The 19621-nt window shown below is 35.2% G+C and overlaps 1 protein-coding gene across 2 annotated transcripts in view; it reads left to right on the top strand.

Annotated features, from left to right (window-relative positions):
• The window catches only part of LOC123536359 (uncharacterized), a 43893-nt gene that overhangs the window by 12364 nt on the left and 11908 nt on the right, over positions 1-19621 (top strand). For both annotated transcript variants that reach the window (XM_053527998.1, XM_053527999.1), the window contains exons 2-4: positions 12759-12919; positions 17740-17916; positions 19442-19597. In XM_053527998.1, coding sequence (XP_053383973.1) covers positions 12759-12919; positions 17740-17916; positions 19442-19597 — 494 coding nt within the window. The remainder of the gene's footprint in view (positions 1-12758; positions 12920-17739; positions 17917-19441; positions 19598-19621) is intronic.

Here is a 19621-nt window from a genome sequence, read left to right on the forward strand (position 1 = left end):
CTAATATCTGACTAGATTAATCCACCATTGTTCAAATTATATAAACGTTTAACATCTCGTGACAGTCGCAGACAGACAGAGAGACTCATGCCATCACATCGAAAGTGTTTGTTTTTTTTTCTTTGTATTATTCTTCTGTGTTCTTTTTTCTTTTTTTCTTTTTTCATCAGGATTAAGTGCTCTCATCTTCATTACTTTTTTCTCTTATAAACACTTGTACATCCGCCATCTGTAGTATATTATTGCTCGAGTGTATATGTTGTTATTTTTTGTGTTCGTTTTTTTCTAACTAAAGCTTAAGGGAAGGACAGTCTCTAATGTTGTCAGAACTTGTTGTCCGACCCTTTTGCCCTTTGATTATGTATGTTTGAATTGTAATTGTAATAATATATCAAAGAGCAATAAAATATGATTAAATCAAAATCCTGACTTTAACTCGCCAATGCTTATAACTGTAGAATGCCGTACTAAGGCAAAATCAACTTTCGTTTTGTGAATTCGCCGATATGGGTACGATCCCCCACCCCCCATCACCCCTATTTTTCCACTTTTAAGGGTTTATTTTTATTTGCAGACCGTGACTGAAAATTGGTTGACCGTCGGTCTACCCAACTTTTGATAGTGGACCTGCCGATTTTGGTTGCGTCGGTCCAACGGTCTACCGCTAAGGTCGAGGCCTGTATAAATTAAATTACTAATCAAATAAAATTGTTGAAAATTTGCTCCCGCCTTTCAATAACAGATGTTGTTCATACAAGTTTTTTTTCTACACTGATTCCATTCGTTCAGTAAACATTGTGTAACAGGCAAAGTTCATGGTTTTGCAGACAGACATAGCTTCGGGCCGTTTTTGCCAATTAGAGATTTTCGGGGCCGCAATTAATCTTTTGTCGCAAATGGCTCAAGTGCAATCGACAGCGTGACCCCTGAACAAGTGGTACAAACATGATAATAGACTGCTCTTCTACGAATTGTTTATCAATTAACGTTTACACCTTGATCAATAAACACCTTTCATAATGAAGTACTAAAAACAAACCGCGAGATAACCACGTGTCAGTCGGCGCGTGGCGTGATTGACATCTGTCAGTAGCTAATTAGTATATGACGCTCCGCCTACTGCCATACTTCCGCTTGTGGCGGCGAACAGTATTGAAATTCCACCGAGATTTTGATTGACTAGGGCAGAACTTTTGAACTCGATATGCATCAAAGAAAACTTCTCGATTTTCGCGGTGAAAACCCGGAACCTCGAGTCTACCGACAAACAGGCTTTTCGCCATGTTGTTTCATGTCGACAGAACCAGGAACGTTCGTGACTATGCGCGACGAGGTCGGGTGCAACTAAATAATCCCTATAATCAATAAAGATATGATCAGAATCTCGAATTTTAGCCCATAAAAAAATTGCGGTCGGCGGTAAAAACTTACGGTCGGTCGGGTTACAGGAAACAAACATATTTTTTTTTTAGGCCTTACTGCTAGAGTCATTTCAGCTTACAACCAAAAATTCATATTATTTTAAAATTTCTCCTTAAACTAAAATTACGTGATACTTCTCAAAGGTTCTAAAAACAAAGCTCACAGTGAATACCGGGTTTGTCGACATTATCTGCATCTAAGTTGTAAAATATAAAATCAAAATACTATATATTACAACTACAGAGTCATTTCAGCTTACCATATTATTTTAAAATTTCTACTTAAACGAAAATTACTTGAAGTCTTCTCAAAGGTTCTAAAAATCAAAGTTCACAGTGAACACCTGATTTGTCAAAATTATCTGCATCTAAGTTGTAAAATATAAAATCAAAAAAATATTATATATTACAACTACAGAGCCATTTCAGCTTACCATATTATTTTTAAATTTCTCCTTTAACTAAAATTACTTCTCAAAGGTTCTAAAAAAACAAAGCTCACAGTGAACACCGGATTTGTCAAAATTATCTGCACCTAAGTTGTAAAATTTAAAATCAAAATACTATATAATTATACCTACAGAGTCATAGAGTCAGCATGTTGGCACAGTTTAACTTTTTATACTTTTTGGTAGTATCACTATTTAACTTTAAAAATGAAGGAGGCATGCTTTATACTGTCTAAAATCGCACTGAAATGTCCACTAGAAATAACATTTTCGAAATCAGATGTTTAACACATGCACATGAGATCAAAAATCTATGTCGGGGATCTAGGGGGTGAGTGAGTTGGGTTTTACAGCGAATCAACACAAAATGGTCATATATCGCCAAGGCGGTGATCTAGGGTTAAATTGCATGGTACTCAAATTTAAATGTCAAGACAATTAATAAACTGTTATGCTCAAATGATTAGTTAATGATATACATCTTGAACAAAACATCGCCTTTTTCAATATGTGTCAATCATTTGTATATTGACCGCGTACGTACCTTTTGTGTCGGCAATTTGAACAACAGATACGTTACAACATCTATTCACTTCAAATACTCAGGTGCATATAAATCCATGTTCCAGAACAACTATTGACAGTTAACATTTGAATGTTTAATGATATGATTAATATGAAAAATATTTATTTATTAACGAAATAAACATATTCACGGTGCACAGTCACGTGACTTGTGACGTTTCAACTTAGGTATCATGCCAAGCAGAATTCGTACCTACTTTCTGATAATATTTCTGGCATCAGTTTGCCATTTTAAATATATTGCTCATATTACTCAGGTAAGCAATTCATGGTCATCATGACCTTTATTTTGAGCATGTTACCAAAAAACAAAAAAGGTAGTTCATAATTTAGTTTTCAATAATGTTATAGCTTTCACAAAAATATTATGGCTATATTACTGGGTATACAGGTCTCTAAAATGGTTTTATACAAAATGATTGCTCTTTGAGTTCACATAATCCTCTTGTGTAGGTCACTTCGAGTTTCATAGAATATAATGTTTAGCTAATTATTTTAAGCAGCAAATATTGTTCATGTTACGTTCTTCTTATAACATGCTAAGGTAATTAGCATGGCAAGATAATCACCAATATATGGGTGATATTAGTTTCTCGGAAATTTTCATTTAGCTAAAGAAGGAATTTCTAAGAGCGATTTATTTATTCTCATTATAGCTCTAGTATATGGAGAATAGATAGAGCTATTGCACTAATTCCCATTGGTCGGCGGCCGCATATTGATTTGGTATGATATGTTTTTGTATGTAAGCTAGTATCTCAGTAACCATGCACTTGTAAATGTTAGTTCGAAAATGTTTTCCTCCAAGTATCTTTAAAACATTTACCTTCAATACTGTACTTGGCAGACATATAATATTATAATAATAAATTGCTTACGTGCAGTAGGATGACACCTGATCATACTCCTGTATTTTCATTTAAAGTGATCGAATGGGGATGAATTATAGCATGGTACTGGTCATAAAAGTTGTCTGTCCATTAAATTTGCAGTTGTTAAAAGTTTCTACTTGGGATGCTTTGACCTGTACTTTATTCTCAGATTTGGTAGGTACATTGCTTTGAATGTATTTTGCTGTTGTTTCTCTTGTTAGCAGTATTAAATCCTAAGGGAAAGTTATGACAAATTTGATTTGTAGACAGCTGTATATTCATTTAGCTCAGCTGCTCGAGTGCTCATTGTGAGATTCTGAAATTGTTGAATATCCTTAGTCCATCATCCACAATTTCTTTAAAGTGTTTCTCTTTCTAAACCACAGTGCCAGTTTCAACCTAGGGATTTTTTTAGAGCGGAATAGCAGGGCGCAGCGCCCTGCCCATTTTTAGCGCCGCCCTTCTGCCCGAAATTGCCGCCCTTTTGCCTTTCTTCAGCGCCCCTTTGCCCTTTTAGCACCGCCCCTTTGACCATTAATTAAGTATTTCTAAACGAACTGCCCATCAATCAAAATACCATCCCAGATAATTGTCAATCAATACGAAGTTATGACACGCACCGACTATTCACAGGTGCTGTGTATTTGCCCAAGGCATGTATGCAGTATCTGTATGCAGACGACGACCGACCGAGTCGTAACAAACAACAATTAGATAGGTCAGCAATTAAAGCAGACTGCAAAACAGATTAAAAAAGGAGAAAAAACATCTTAAAACAAAGTCTGCTGCTTATTAAATGCCGATTAATGGCCAGTAATTATCGCCAATTAGCGTGGCACCTCATGTCAATTTTGTTGTTCACAGTTTGATCTTGGTTGAAGATAACAGTCGATCTTTAATTAGTATCACTGCCTATCAAAATATCTATGATTTTGTTATATTTATTTCATCAAAATACTATTAAATTTCTATGACATTAATTTTGTTTTAAAAAAATAAACCACTCGATCTTTTACAGAACGTAACGGCAATCTCAGAATTTAGCGTAGACAGTCAGCGCGTAGAGTAGTTTCCCTTTACTAAAATGGCGGAAATCGTAAACAAAGTGTCACAGAGTTATGATTATGAATATTATTTTTGATGAATTTAATATTATGCATTATTAATATTTGATAAATTTTTAAGTAGCTGTTGGGTCAAATCATGAATGCACAGCAGCTGCATATTTATTATAGTCTGGACAGAATTAAGTATAGATATTAGGCAAGGTGTGAGCTAATTAAGTGTACATAGCTTGTCTTTGATATAACATAATGTCCATGCTGGTTTTGTCTAGAAAGCAGTATGATATACATACTGCAATTTGGTATGGTATTACTTGTTAAAAGTCACACATAGGTGAAAGTGCCTTTGATCTTTAGTTTTGGTGGGAAAAGATGGAATCATCATTAGTAACCTAATTAATGAATATTGACAAGTTATCTATTCTTTTACAAAGGCATTGATTGGTTAAGAAAGGGTCAGCCCTGTGAAATATGATACTTGTAGGTGTGGCTACGTTCAGAAGCTGCTCAAGTTTGTAAATTGTTGTGGTCAGAAGATTTGAAGACTAAGAACTGTTTAGGTCAGAATACTTTTAGGTTTAGAACTGTTTAGGTCAAAATTTGGAGTTAGTTCAGAAATTAAGAAATTATGCAGAAAATATTATTAATGAGATAATGAAGTGAAAGATTTAAATAAGGTTTTGGAAATATATTTTGTTATTAATTATGATGGACATGAACATTACATATATATCATAGAACCATAGAAATAAAAGGAACATAGTAAAATGGAATTGTTGGTTGACTTATTAATTATCATAATAAAATCAGGAGTTAATTTCCCTAACTTTACAAAAGTTATTTTGTTAAATTTGTAGTTGGAAAATTGTCTACACCTATGTATAATATATATATGCACCCACGATTCGTGGGGGGCGGGCGTCCGGGGTAAAAAAAAATGTACACGAGTATCAACGGTACGTTCAGTAATATAATGAATGTATAATGACAGATTTGCACCAGAATTATTAAATTATTCAGTAGTATCTTTATGGTATATTTCTAATCCAGAAAACTTTCCAGACAAAAATAATGTATGCAAACATAAAACAAACTGCATGTATTTATAAATGATAAGCATGTTATATAGACAAACAGGTATTGATGTTTTTCCTGACATTCAGATTCATTTCAAGTCTTTCTGCAGTACCTTACAATGTAGACATTACAACAAAAACCATGGAAATCTACCTTATGATTTTCGTAGACAAAGGTACGCCACGCGCAAAATGCACCCTGCCCCTTTTTAGCGGCACCCTGCCCTTTTTAGAGGTCTAGAAAAATCCCTACAACCAAATTTCACAGGAAAGTTCCTTGTGTAGTCTACTTTCAGATTCCTTCAAATCTGGAACATTCATGCATAGTTATAGTTGCCATGGCAGCAAAGAAAAAAAAATCTCGGAAAATGCTGGCTCGATTTTGAAATAATATATTGCACAGAAATGTTCATTGAGTGACCCTGTACCAAATTTCTTCAAAATTAATCATTCTGTTTTGTCAGAAAGCATGGCTTCAGGGGGGGTGAGGCTAGTTTTCTATATAATATTATTTATGGCATTATAGAAAAATTTGAAAATTTTCTTCAGTCAAATAGCTGGCTTCACTGAAAAGATATTTCTGCAACAATTAATGTTCCTTAAAGGGGCTGGTGTGATTATAAGATAGTTTGACAGCGATGTGCCTAATAGGGGACCTTCTACAAAATTTGTTCAAATTATTCTGTTTAGTTAATAAACTTGGCTGCCTTTGAACAGGGCTAATTTTCTCAGTTAATAATGCATGGATATACATAATATGCAAGGTGAGCTTAAAAAATCTTCTCCACTGAAATTGCTTGCCCAAATTGAAAATAATTTCACATGATCATGTTCCTTTGGAGACCCTTTGCCAATTTCCTTAAAGTTCCCTCTCACCTAACTACAACCCCCACCCCCACCCCACTCTCTCCCCATCCCCACCCAATATTTTTTGTTAACTTTTAGTTTCTTGTATTTGTTGATATTGTCTGTTAGTATCACATCATCATCCCTCCTGCCCACATAAGCCTCCTCCCTCTAACCCCACATTACCAGCCCCATGCCCCACCCCTACCCAAAAAATGTATATATATTTACTTCTTATTGTGTCTTAATATCCTCTGCTATCGTTTCCCCCTCCAATCCCCACCCACAGTGTCATTACCAACCTGTATTTTATTAATAGTGGAAAGTTTAAAAATCTTTCTGTCAGAAAACAGTGGATTATTTTCCTTGCGTGACCATCTACCAAAACTGTTCAAGGAAAATGAAAAATCTATGGCCATCATGGGCCTCTAAATAACTCCCATTTGCAAAATGCAACAGCTCAGGGGAAATTTATTCATCTTTACTTTTTCACAAGCATTGGTAACATTTCACTTTTGATTTTAACAAAATTATATTTGTCCAGACCCCTTGTCCAAACATGACTGGCTAATGTTGATCTTTGTATTATATAGTAAAGTTTATTACATGGCAGAAAGTATGTTTACTAGAGAAATTGTTAATTCTTATTTAGTCAAAAACTGAATATTGTCAACATTACAGAACCATTTCTTATTGACTTTTCTCTAGATTTTGTTATAATTTAAGGTCAGTTTATATACCGTATAACATTAAAAAAAATATATTCTCACTGCAGTGTTTGCTTTACCTCCATTTATAGTTTATACATAATTTATTTTAGGTCGATTGTGAAAGAAGTTCCACAACTTATATTAATCACTCTTGACACCTCATTTTATTTACCTCCATTTGAGTGAAATACAGGAAGTTCCTACAGATAGTCCCCATCTGGTATTAACTGACCCTAAACCCTTGTGCTGAAAAATGATGGCATTAAAAATTATTTTGTTGTAATTAACAGTCAGGGGTGTAACTGTTTCAAGTTATCGCAGTTTATAACCCATTTGAGTTACTGCTTATACTTTCATAACTTGTTTCAGTTATCATGAAATATTACAAAGCCCTCCTGTGCCAATTCCTTATTTTGAATGAGACTAATGCAATTGTTTCCGGAATCCTTGAGCTTTTATCTTTCCAGCTATGTAATAAAATGTTTTATGCAAGGCTGATAAAGTTTTACACAGAAGTTTTAAAGCTATAAAAGTCTTAACATCCCATTATGTTTATCAGGTCATGATCAGACTAAAAGAGAATTTGATTAACCACAGTTTGCACTTAAAAGGTCACTTTGTGAGAACTGCAAAAAGTCTTTTTTTTTTTAGAAATGGGAAGGAATACTGAAATCAATATTCGAATATTTGGTTTGCTATATTCGAATATTCGGCATGTTTGGAATCATCGTATGTAATAAGGCCTAAAAATGATTGTTTCAGGTAATCCGACCCTACCTAGTTAGACCTGCCGACCCTAGTGTTTTATTTCACGATTCTGTGAGTATAATCATGAACATATTTAACGAATTCAGACTTTTAGAAGAAACATTCAAATCGATTAAAATTTAGGCCATCACAACTTTATTTAAAAATAGCAGGTCGTCCAATTTAAGCACGTGTCGCGCTGTTGTATTACCGCCGCCATTTTGAAAATTTTCAATCGGCGTGTAAAAAGCCGACAAACTTAACGAAGGCAGTCTTAAACATCCTTCAACATGATCATACATTATTTCTTGATTTTTAGCTCACCACTGCACAAAGTGCTCAGGGTGAGCTATTGTGATCGCTCACCGTCCGGCGTCCGTCCGACCGTCCACACTTTCCTTTAAACAACATCTCCTCCTAACCAACAGGCCAATTTTGATGAAACTTCACAGAGCTGTTCCTTGGATGGTCTTCTCTAAAAATTGTTCAAAGAATTGAATTCCATGCAGAATTCTTAACTTTGGTTGCCATGGCAACCGAAAGGAAAAACTTTAAAAATCTTCTTCTCAAAAACCAGAAGCCCTAGAGCTTAGATATTTGGTGTGAAGCATTGCCTAGTGGACCTCTACCAAGTTTGTTCAAATCATGACCCCGGGGTCAAAATTGACCCCGCCCCAGGGGTCACTTGATTTTACATAGAAAAATCTTAAAAAATCTTCTTCTCGAAAACCAGAAGCCGTAGACCTTAGATATTTGACATGTAGCATTGCTTAATGGACCTCTACTAAAGTTGTTCAAATCATGACCCCGTGGTCAAAATTGACCCTGCCCCAGGGGTCACTTGATTTTACATAGGAAAATCTTCAAAAAATTTCTAAAAATAAAGCAGAAGGCCTAGGTCTTAGATATTTCACATGTAGCATTGCCTAGTAGACCTCTACAAAATTTTTTCAAATCAGACCCTGGGGTCAAAATTGACCCCGCCCCAGGGGTCACTTGATTTTACATAGGAAAACCTTAAAAAATCTTCTTCTCAAAAAGCAGAAGCCCTAGAGCTTAGATATTTGACATGAAGCATTGCCTAGTGGACCTCTACTAAAGTTGTTCAAATCATGTCTCCCGGGGTCAAGGGGTCGCTTGATTTTACATATGAAAATCTTCAAAAATTTTCTTAAAATAAACCAGAAGGCCTAGAGCTTAGATATTTCACATGTAGCATTGCCTAGTAGACCTCTACAACATTTATTCAAATCATGACCCCAGGGTCAAAATTGACCCCGCCCCAGGGGTCACTTGATTTTACATAGGAAAATCTTCAAAAAATTTCTAAAAATAAACCAGAAGGCCTAGGTCTTAGATATTTGACATGTAGCATTGCCTAGTAGACCTCTACAAAATTTCTTCAAATCATGACCCCCGGGGTCAAATAGGCCCCATGGGGTTACTTGATTGTACATAGAAAAATCTTCAATATTTTCTAAAAATAAACCAGAAGGCCTAGAGCTTAGATATTCGACATGTAGCATTGCCTAGTGGACTTCTACAAAATTTGTTCAAATCTTGAACCCCCAGGGTCAAATTGACCCAGCCCCAGGGGTTACTTTATTGTACATAGGGAAATCTTCATAAATTTGCTCAAAATAAACCAGAAGGCCTAGATTTTAGATATTTGATATGCAACATTGCCTAGTCGACTTCTACAAACTTTGTTCAAATCATGACCCCCGGGGTAAAATTGGCCCCGCCCCAGGGGTTACTTGATTGTACAACGGAAAATTTTCCAAAAAATTTCTAAAAATCATCAGTTTGACATTTGAAACATATTACTCTGGTGAGCGATCCAGGGTCATCATGACCCTCTTGTATTATAAACTACTTCAAAATTTATTTCAAATACGACTGATAGCCCGGGCGCTGTGGATGAGACGGTATGAAATGTCATGCAAAATTTTGCAAATATCTTCAAGTATGGTATTGTTTTCGAAAAAAAAAATCTAAAATTTGTTACATAAAACAGGCTGCAATAAAAATGAATAAAAGATAAAAAGATATCACATTTACGCCTGGTGCAAACTGTTAATCCGTAACGATGACCCCTGTCAATTATGCATTGCAATTTTCTTGTTAATTAGACCATTTTTGACATGCATCACATTTACACCTGTTGCAAATTGTTAATCCATAATGGTAGCCCCTGCCAATTATGCATTGCATTTTTCTTGTTAATTGGACATCTTTTGATATACGATAAACAAATACGACAAAACAAACCGTTTTATTCTGAAAAATTAGCATGCTTATATTGCCCCAAATAAACTATACTTAATATACACTACTTTACGAATATTCGAATTTGATTTTCATATTCGAATAATCGGCCGATTATTCGAATGTCTGAATACTCGTTCCCATCCCTACTTTTTTAGCTCACCTGTCACATAGTGACAAGGTGAGCTTTTGTGATCACCCTTCGTCCGTCGTCAGTCCGTCCGTCTGTGCGTCCGTCCGTGCGTCAACAATTTCTTGTCTGCACAATAGTGGTTTCATTTATGACTTTATTTTAACCAAACTTGCACACAACTTGTATCACCATAAGATCTCGGTTCCTTTCTTGAACTGGCCAGATCCCATTATGGGTTCCAGAGTTATGGTCCCTGAAAGGGCCAAAATTAGCTATTTTGACCTTGTCTGCACAATAGCAGCTTTATTTATAATTTGATTTTAACCAAACTGGCACACAACTTGTATCACCATAAGATCTTGTTTCCTTTCTTGAACTGGCCAGATTCCAATATGGGTCCCAGAGTTATGGCCCCTGAAAGGGCCAGAACTAGCTATTTTGACCTTGTCTGCACAATAGCAGCTACATTTGTGATTTGATTTTAACCAAACTTGCACACAACTTGTATCACCATAAGATCTTGGTTCCTTTCTTCAACTGGCGAAATTCCTTGATGGGTTCCAGAGTGATGGCCCCTGAAAGGGCCAGAATTAGCTATTTTGACCTTGTCTGCACAATAGCAGCTTCATTTATTACTTGAATTTAATCAAACTTGCACAAAACTTGTGTTACCATAAGATCTCGGTTCCTTTTTTAAACCGGCCAGATCCCTTAATGGGTTCCAGAGTTATGGCCCCTGAAACGGCCAAAATTAGCTATTTTGACCTTGTCTGCACAATAGCAGCTTCATTTATGATTTGATTTTAACCAAACTTGCACACAACTTGTATCACCACAAGATCTTGGTTCCTTTTTTGAACTGGCCAGATTCCATTATGGGTTCCAGAGTTATGGCCCCTTAAAGGTCCAAAATTGGCTATTTTGGCTTTTTCAGCCATATAGAGACTTCATTTATGGTTTTATTTGATACAAACTTCCAAAATATCTTCAACAACAATAAATCTTGGATTCCATGACAAATCTGATCCAATTGTAGGTTCCAGAGTTATTTTATATCTGATTACCTCCCCTGATTGTAATCAAAATGGATTTATATCAGTAAGTACTTATAGGACTTATTTGAAATTTCATTATTGTCATTAGTTGGACTGAGTCAATCAGGGTAGTTAATTATGGACTGATTTTATGTCAAATTACCTCCCTTTATTTCAAATTAAAATGGGTATATCTCCGTAACTAATGAAGATACTGATCTGAAATTTCATTTATGTCAACAGATTTATTTGGCAGATCCTTCTTTTGTTCACTTACAATAATTTTTTTTTAATTACTTCCCTTTTACGTTACTATAAATAGCTTATTTTTAGAAACTTTTTTATTACTGGCCGTAGGGAAAAACCGAGACCACTTTTCTGTGGTACAACATGGATGGTACCTCCAATTTTTTGGTGTATTTTGACATATCTGTAACTTGTAAGATTTTTTTTTCTTTTTGGTTAAATTTCTTCCCTTTGTTGTTCCTGTCCTTTGGACTTAGATATTTTTTCTGAGGACCTTCTTGTCCTCAAGTACAATGATAACAGGTGAGCGATATAGGGCCATCATGGCCCTCTTGTTTGAATAACTTACCCGAGTTAATTATATTTTATAACTAATACAGGTTATAAAAATTAAAATGCTTGAAAAAGTAACTGAAATAGGTTACATAACTAAAAACAGTTACACCTCTGACTGATTAACATAATGTCTACTACATCAGCATACACTATGATTATTTTTCCTTATATGTTTGGTACTGGTTAACAGATGATCCTCAGTCAGAATAAGTTACTTTTTTTCTAAATTTCCGCTCTATAAGTTCCAAAAAATGACTCTGGAAAAGGTAATATCACTGAACTTCTCATGTTAGAATTACCGAAATAATGATATGTAAATTATGCAAGACATTGAGCTGTAATATATTGGGATTTCCTATAATTTTATTTTTAAACTTCATCTTTTATGACATGATGTAAGTAACAGATATATCCCAATCAGCATACTTGAAACATAAATTAAGGATAATTTATTGGCTGCACCTTAGTGTAAGGCCTCTGGGATGCATTACTTCCAAAGTTTTGGCATTATTTTGATCGTCGAAATGTGATAGCTTTGAAAAAACAAGAATAGTTAAGAAAAATAGAATTTGAATATTGAGCTTTTCTGGTTGTTAAGGCCTAAAATAAAATATTGTTTGTTTCCCCTCACATGGCTGACCCGAAAAAAACGCAACAACCCAAAATCGGCGTCGGCATTCCTCCGTGTTCCGTTTCAAACTTGAAACAGTTGTTCCACATCATCACCCACTTGATATGACACAAGGGCCATAACTCTGGCACCAGTATTTCATGAATTATCCCCCATTTTAACCCAGAATTTCAGGTTAAAGTTTTGGTGCACTTTCACTCTATTTGTATGAAAAGGAGGTAGATATAACATTCTAGGGTCATTTATGAAAATTTGATTTGAAAGAAAATCTTAATAACTGTAATCGAAATAACAAAATTTTGTGTACATTGTTATGATGATTTTAATTGTTTTATTGCAGGTGGTCCAGGCACAAAGAAAGGCAAGATTCTAGACAACTTGGCAAATGTGTTTGATATGGAAATAATTAATGTAGAAAACATCATCTTAGAAAATCTTGCCAGAAAAGTTGAAGACCCAGATCCAAATAGAATAGTGCCAATGATTCAGAGTTTGTTAAAGGTGAGCGAAGTATGACTAACAGTTTATTATAGGATGTAGGTTTTAATTTTAGAACAAAATGTATGTTCTATCTGATGATTGTAGAAAAAATTATATATTTCTGCATAGAAGACAGTTTTTGGTACCTTCACTGGGGTGTGAGCAATATAATATGTTCATCCATCAAGTTTCAAACTGAAGATGTTTAAAATATCAATAAAGAGTCGAGACTGACATAGTACCAGCAAGGTAAATAGTGACTGTATCCCAGAACAGTTATAATAAGCTCTAAGACTAGAAGTGGTCTATCTTGTAGTGCCTTTATCAGCTCTACTGTTTGAAGTTTTTGTTGTAGCCCTTTTGTTGGCATCTGCATCACAAAAGTTTAGCATGTAAGCAGCATTTCTCTAAAATGACTTGGCCAAATGTTTTCACAAATATGTCTTTTTGCATCATTAGATGACAGCACAGGTCAAGCTTAATACATACCTCCTAGTTTCTTGATGATGTTTTGTAGTATCAATGACCCCCCGACCCACCCCAACCCCTTATAAATTGTACCCCTAACATAAGGTAATACAACAATTTACTTAGTCTTGCAACAGGTAAGTTGACTGTACAGTGACAGGAAGTGGAGGACACCAGTGTCCTATAGACACGCATCTAGTTTTTTTTTTTAGCTTGTCTGATTTTTGAAAAAAAAAACAAACTACGATGTATTGTCGTCACTTGATCGTTGACATTGGTTAAAATTTCTGTTAAGGTCCACCTTTTCTCAAGCACTGTAAGAGCTACAGCTTTGAAACTTTGCACACTTGTTAACCATCATTAGGGGACTATGTAGGCCAAGGACCATACCTCTGATATGCATTTTGTTAGAATTATGGCCCTTTTTGTACTTTGAAAATTTGAGTTTCTTGGTTAAATCTTTTCTTTAGAGCCACCTCTTCTTACAAACTATAAGACCTACAGCTTTAAAACTTTGCACACTTGTTTTTCATCATTAGGACTATATAGGCCAAGACCCATAACTGATGTATGCATTTTGTCAGAATCATGGCCCTTTTTGTACAAAGAAAATTATTTGAGTTTCTTGGTTAAAATAGAGAAAAGTGGAAGCTTCACAGGTTGCCAAACACGTTTTGTTCAGGCCCACCTTTTCTCAAAAACTATAAGAGCTACAGTTTTGAAACTTGTACACTTGTTTATCATCATTAGAAGGAAATGTAGGTCAAGAACCATAACTCTAGCCTGCATTTTGTCAGTATTATGGCCCTTTTTCTGAATTATAACTCTTTTCTCTTACATATTGTCCAGCACTTGCAGACGGGCAATGGCACCTGTAAGCGGTGCTCTTGTTTAAATTGGCTGAAATGGTGGTGTATCAGATAATGGTAACCACATTGTTGGCCTTTTAGGTATCTGGTTCATGAAAGCTAGAACATAGATTAGATAAAAGGCAGTATGTAGAATACGCAGATCTTATTATACCCCCACAAAACAAAGTTTGGGGGTGGTGGGGGTATATAGGAGTGAGCTTGTCTGTAGGTCTGTTGGTTTTCATGGTTTCCGGATGTTAACTCATGAAAGGCTTGACCGTTTTAGATAATTTTTGGTACACAGGTGTAACATCAGAAAATACAGGTCAGGTTCGACTTTGGGGTCAGTAGGTCAAAGGTCAAGGTCACAGTGACTCAGAACAGTTAAACGGTTTCTTGATGTAACTTGAGAACACTTTGGTCTGGAATCATAATTTTTTGTACACAGGTGTAACATGATAAAATACAGGTAAAGAATGACTTTAGGGTCAGTATGTCAAAGGTCAAGGTCACAGTGGCCCTGAACAGTAAAACAGTTTCCAGATGATAACTTGAGAACATATGGGCCTATGATCATAAATTTTGGTACACAGTTGTAACATCATGAAATACAGGTCAAGGTTGACTTTGAGGTCAGTAGGTCAAAGGTCAAGGTCACAGTGACTCGGAACAGTTAAATGGTTTCGGGATGATAACTTGAGAACACTTTGGTCTAGGATCGTAATTTTTTGTACACAGGTGTAACATGATAAAATACAGGTCAAGTTCGACTTTGAAGTTAGTAGGTCAAATGTCAAGGTCACAATGACACAAAACAGTTAAATGGTTTCCGGATGATAACTTGAGAACACTTGGGCCTAGGATCATGAAAATTAATAGGGAGGTTGGTTATGACCAGCAGATGACCCCTTATGATTTTGAGTTCATTAGGTCACAGGTCAAGGTCAAAGTGGCCTGGAACATTTAAAAAGGTTTTCAGACAATAACTTCAGAACACCGTGGACTAGGATCACGAAACTTAATAGGGAGGTTGACCATGACCAGCAGATAACCCCTATTGATTTTGAGTTCCAAAGGTCAAAGGTCAGATTTACCCGGAACATTTAAACCTTTTCCGGACAATAACTTGAGAACGCCTGGGCCAAGGATTATGAAACTTCATAGGGAGGTTGATCATGACCAGCAGATGACCTGTATTGATTTTGAGGTCAGTAAGTCAAAGGTCAAGCAAGTTCAGCTTTGACATTAGCTTAGTTCTGTGACAAGGCCATATTGTGGGGGTATAATTCGTCACTCCTGTGACAACTCTAGTTTTGTATGTTTGGCCATCTGTTTTCCTATCTATTTGTCCATATAAGTCCCAGAAGATAGGTCTTGTCTAGAAGTCAAGAAATCTTTACTTGACACTTTGCTTATATGGATGGTGGGTTACTTGGACAATATGCAAGCCCTTCGATAATGTTTCAATGGGAACGATGTGGTTCTTGAGGCTGCTACAGCTTGGGCTTACTACAGTAACAACACCAATTTTCTCACAGGTGTTCAAATTCCTAAGTTATACATAACTACTTTACAGAAAGTGTTTCTCCTGTAACAGAATATGCATAAAAATGCATGCGAGTAAACACATTGTCTTTTCCACTGTATAGTGAAAACTGGATAATTTCATTTTGTTGACAAACTATTAACCCCAATATCATAATAATGAGTATATATATAATAACTCATATAAATGTAAGTGGTCTTACCTCAGTATTTATATATATAATATTTGTCAAAAAGGTAAAATGATTTTATCGTAAACATGCAACCATGGCTTTATTTGAATATAACATAACAGAATAAAGTCAAATTATTGTGTTTGGTCTTAAATACCTGCACGGTCATGTTTTATCAAAGTTCTCCAAAATGTCTTTTATTTAAAAATTTGGTTTGAAGTTACCAGGCTATGCTGTGTCATAAGGAACTTGTTTGTATTGTTTCTTGTGTTTAACAGGGTATTCCCGGACGCAGGTTTTCTGCGTCCCTGACGCGCTTTTACTGCTTTGAACTCGCATTTTTCAGTGCCTCTGCATCCACTGGACCCGCAGAATCGGTCACGAAACTCCTTTGCACTGAAGCCTCCTTTGTGAGATACCCATGTATAATGCGCAGATTTTTTACCCCTGGGACCACCCCCAAATTGTGGGTGCGCATTTATACACAGGTATAGATGATTTTCCAACTTCAAAACAAATTTTGTTACCGATGTTCACCATTTTAGTTAAGGGAAACTACTCTCTGCGCTAACTGTCACCGCTAAAATCTAAGATTGCCGTTACGTTCCTTAAAAGATCGAATGGTTTATTTTTCTTTCAAACAAAATTAATTTCATAATAAATTAAGAAGTATTTTGATAAAAGAAATATAATTAAATCACAAAAATTATGATACTAATTAAAGATCGAGTATTATCTTTAACCGAGATCAAACTGTGAACAACATAATTGGCAGGAGGTGACACGTTAATTGCCGGTAATTACTGGCTATTTGATCGTAACAGAGAGTATCACACCTTTTGTTATCGGTCTGAATTGAGAAGCTCATGTCATTTTGAAAGATACCATTCCGAAATATTGAATCATCTGCTATGTAACTTAAAAAGGTACAAGTTCGTTCGGTTTTAGGGTAGATTTTTATAGTAATAATGTCCATTTTCAAGATCAGTAATTTGTGGACCCCCAAAAATTATTAGGGACCCTTAAATTAGCAGCCATGGGAGTCCATGGACTCCCAAATAAAAAACCCGAGGGAAAACTCTGTGTTTATTACAATTTCAGCCTGTACAAATAACACAAACAAATTCATCTGAATACTTATAATTCTAGAATCTTTAAACCTCCTTCCTGATTTATACTGACACCTCAGTCTGCCATCTTCATAGAGTTCTAATAATTCTAAGTACTGATTAATTAATTAATATGCCCCCGAAGGGAGGCATATTAGTTTTCAACTGATCGTCCGTTAGTTTGTTCGGTCGTCACAATGTTAACTTTTTGTATGAAGGCACTTTATTCGCGAACCACTGCACCCAGAACCTTCAAACTTCACATGCTGATAGTACTTATTGAGTACACGACCCCTACTGACTTTGGGTCAAAGGTCAAGGTCACCAGGTCAAAGGTCAAGGTGCTGAGGGGGCATTTGTCACCATTAGTGACAGCTTTTGTTGATAAATTATAAATTGCTATCATGATGGCAAAATTTATTCAACATAAGTTTGAAAAACATTTTTCATAAAGAAACTGATAACAAAGTGGTAATGTTCAAATTTTGTATCTGTTGTTGTGGAGAGTACCTTCGAAGTCCATAAAAAAGGATTGTAGGACTTGTCAATGTGCATTCTCAGGATTCTATCATTTTCAGTTCTCTGGTGGCAAATATGTTCTAATTATTGGGTGTGTTGTCCTGTCTACAGCTTTTGTCCATACTGTGTTGAACATAATTATGCCCATTTGAGAATTTTGTTTTTACTTTATTCAGCAAGAAGAAAGTTTTTTGAGACTTGATGCTGTGTTACGTATGGTTAGCAGAGCACTTAAAGAGCATGACAAGTCAAAGTTCTTTATAGTAGATCTGATGCCAAACCTGAAATGGATGTTGAATAATCCCATGTTCATTAAAGAATGTGCAGAAGAGTTCAGAGTTTTTGAGGAACAGGTAAGATACTACAGTTTGAAGAAAGAAATGGTTTATTAATACTTTTAGCTCGACTTTTCAAAGAAAAAGTAGAGCTATTGCATTCGCCCCAGCAACAGCGACAGCCGTTGGTTAAAGCTTTCGATTAAGTCAGATATCTCTGTTTTGACTTGAAACTTAAAATAGTTATTTACGATCAAAGTCTACACCAGATGAAACAATCCCCATAACTCTGATTTGAAATTTGAAAGAGTTATGCCCCTTTTTAACAGATTCTTTTTGTTACAGTTTTATATAACGCCCAATATCTCTGTTACTTTCAAAGCTATTGACTTGAAACTTAAAATATTTATTTACCGTCAAAGGCAATACCAGAAGAAACAATCCCCATAACTCTTATTATAATTATATTTGACAGATTTATGCCCCTTTTACTGGCAAAGCTCTAATTCAGAGTCCAGAACTGAGAAAAGTCCAGCATACTGTCTTACAGACAGGTCTTGTTGCAATAAAAACCTAACAGAAAATTTGTTCTACCAGTGAAGTTCATTTTATCTGAGATGCTTCGGTGGATTGACTTGATTTCTTCATGTCTAAATATCTATTAAATGATTAATTTACAAAATATATTCTAATAGGATCTGAAACTGGTTTACAGTGGAAGTGAAGTTTTCTTATTTCTTAACCTTTAGCCTGCTGCCGGCAAGTGATTCTGCCTTTTTGACCAGTGCAAACCAAGATCCGTGCAGGCTGATCATGGTCTGCACTGTTCGCTATTCAGTCAGTAAATTTTCAGGGAACAGCCCTTCGAAAAAAAAATGGTACTGCCCAAATTGAATGACAGACCAGTCCGTTTTAGAAAATTAGCAGGGTAAAGGTTAATTATCACAGAGATTGTCTTAATTGATAAAGGAAGCAAAGATTTTTATTAAATATTTGTAAAACCTAAAAAGAATTGTATTTATTTCATCATTGGCATTTCAAAATAATTTATAAAAGAAAACAATCAGTTTCTGCTAAAGGCTTCTTTCAAAGTGTACACTCTTAAATAATATTTGACAGGACTTTTTTCAACAAATAAAAAACAGCAAAACAAAAAAACAAAAACAAAAAAAAAAACAAACAAATGTGTCACTTCAGACTGAAGGAAATGGAAAAGGTATTTCTATTACACTAATATGCAGTTTTGAAAGAAAAAAAATGCTTAGATCAGTAGCTGAAGTTTTATGATACAATTTATGCCATACAATAATAAGTTTATTTTAATGTTGTATATCTAATGTAAGTAAATGTCTATTTGGCCAGTTTATGCAAACAGTGATTTATCTGTTTTTATTTGACAAGTTTTATAGTTTGTAATTGTTCGTGTTTATGTTTACTTAATGAAGTTTAATTACTGCCTTTATTCAAACAAGTTCATGGAAATGTGTGCTTTACTTAAAGCTTTAAAATGGTTAAAAAGGGTGATTTGAGATTTTTTAATGAAAAGGTCATGAACTTTGTTGTTTACAATCCTTGATGTAGACTAATATGTTTTTCATTGCAGTTCCCAATTTCCTTTGCAATACATTTTGTTATACCCAAAGAGAAAGTTATAAACAAACTACAAGTAGAATGTGCCAAACATCCAACTACACAGAAAGATCCCAAGAAACCTGATGCTCCAAAACAGTCAGATGAAGCAGATTCAAGCAGAACACAGGTGACTTGTTCATACTTCTCTTTA

This window comes from Mercenaria mercenaria, chromosome 17, assembly GCF_021730395.1.
Source record: "Mercenaria mercenaria strain notata chromosome 17, MADL_Memer_1, whole genome shotgun sequence".
NCBI classification, from domain to species: domain Eukaryota; kingdom Metazoa; phylum Mollusca; class Bivalvia; order Venerida; family Veneridae; genus Mercenaria; species Mercenaria mercenaria.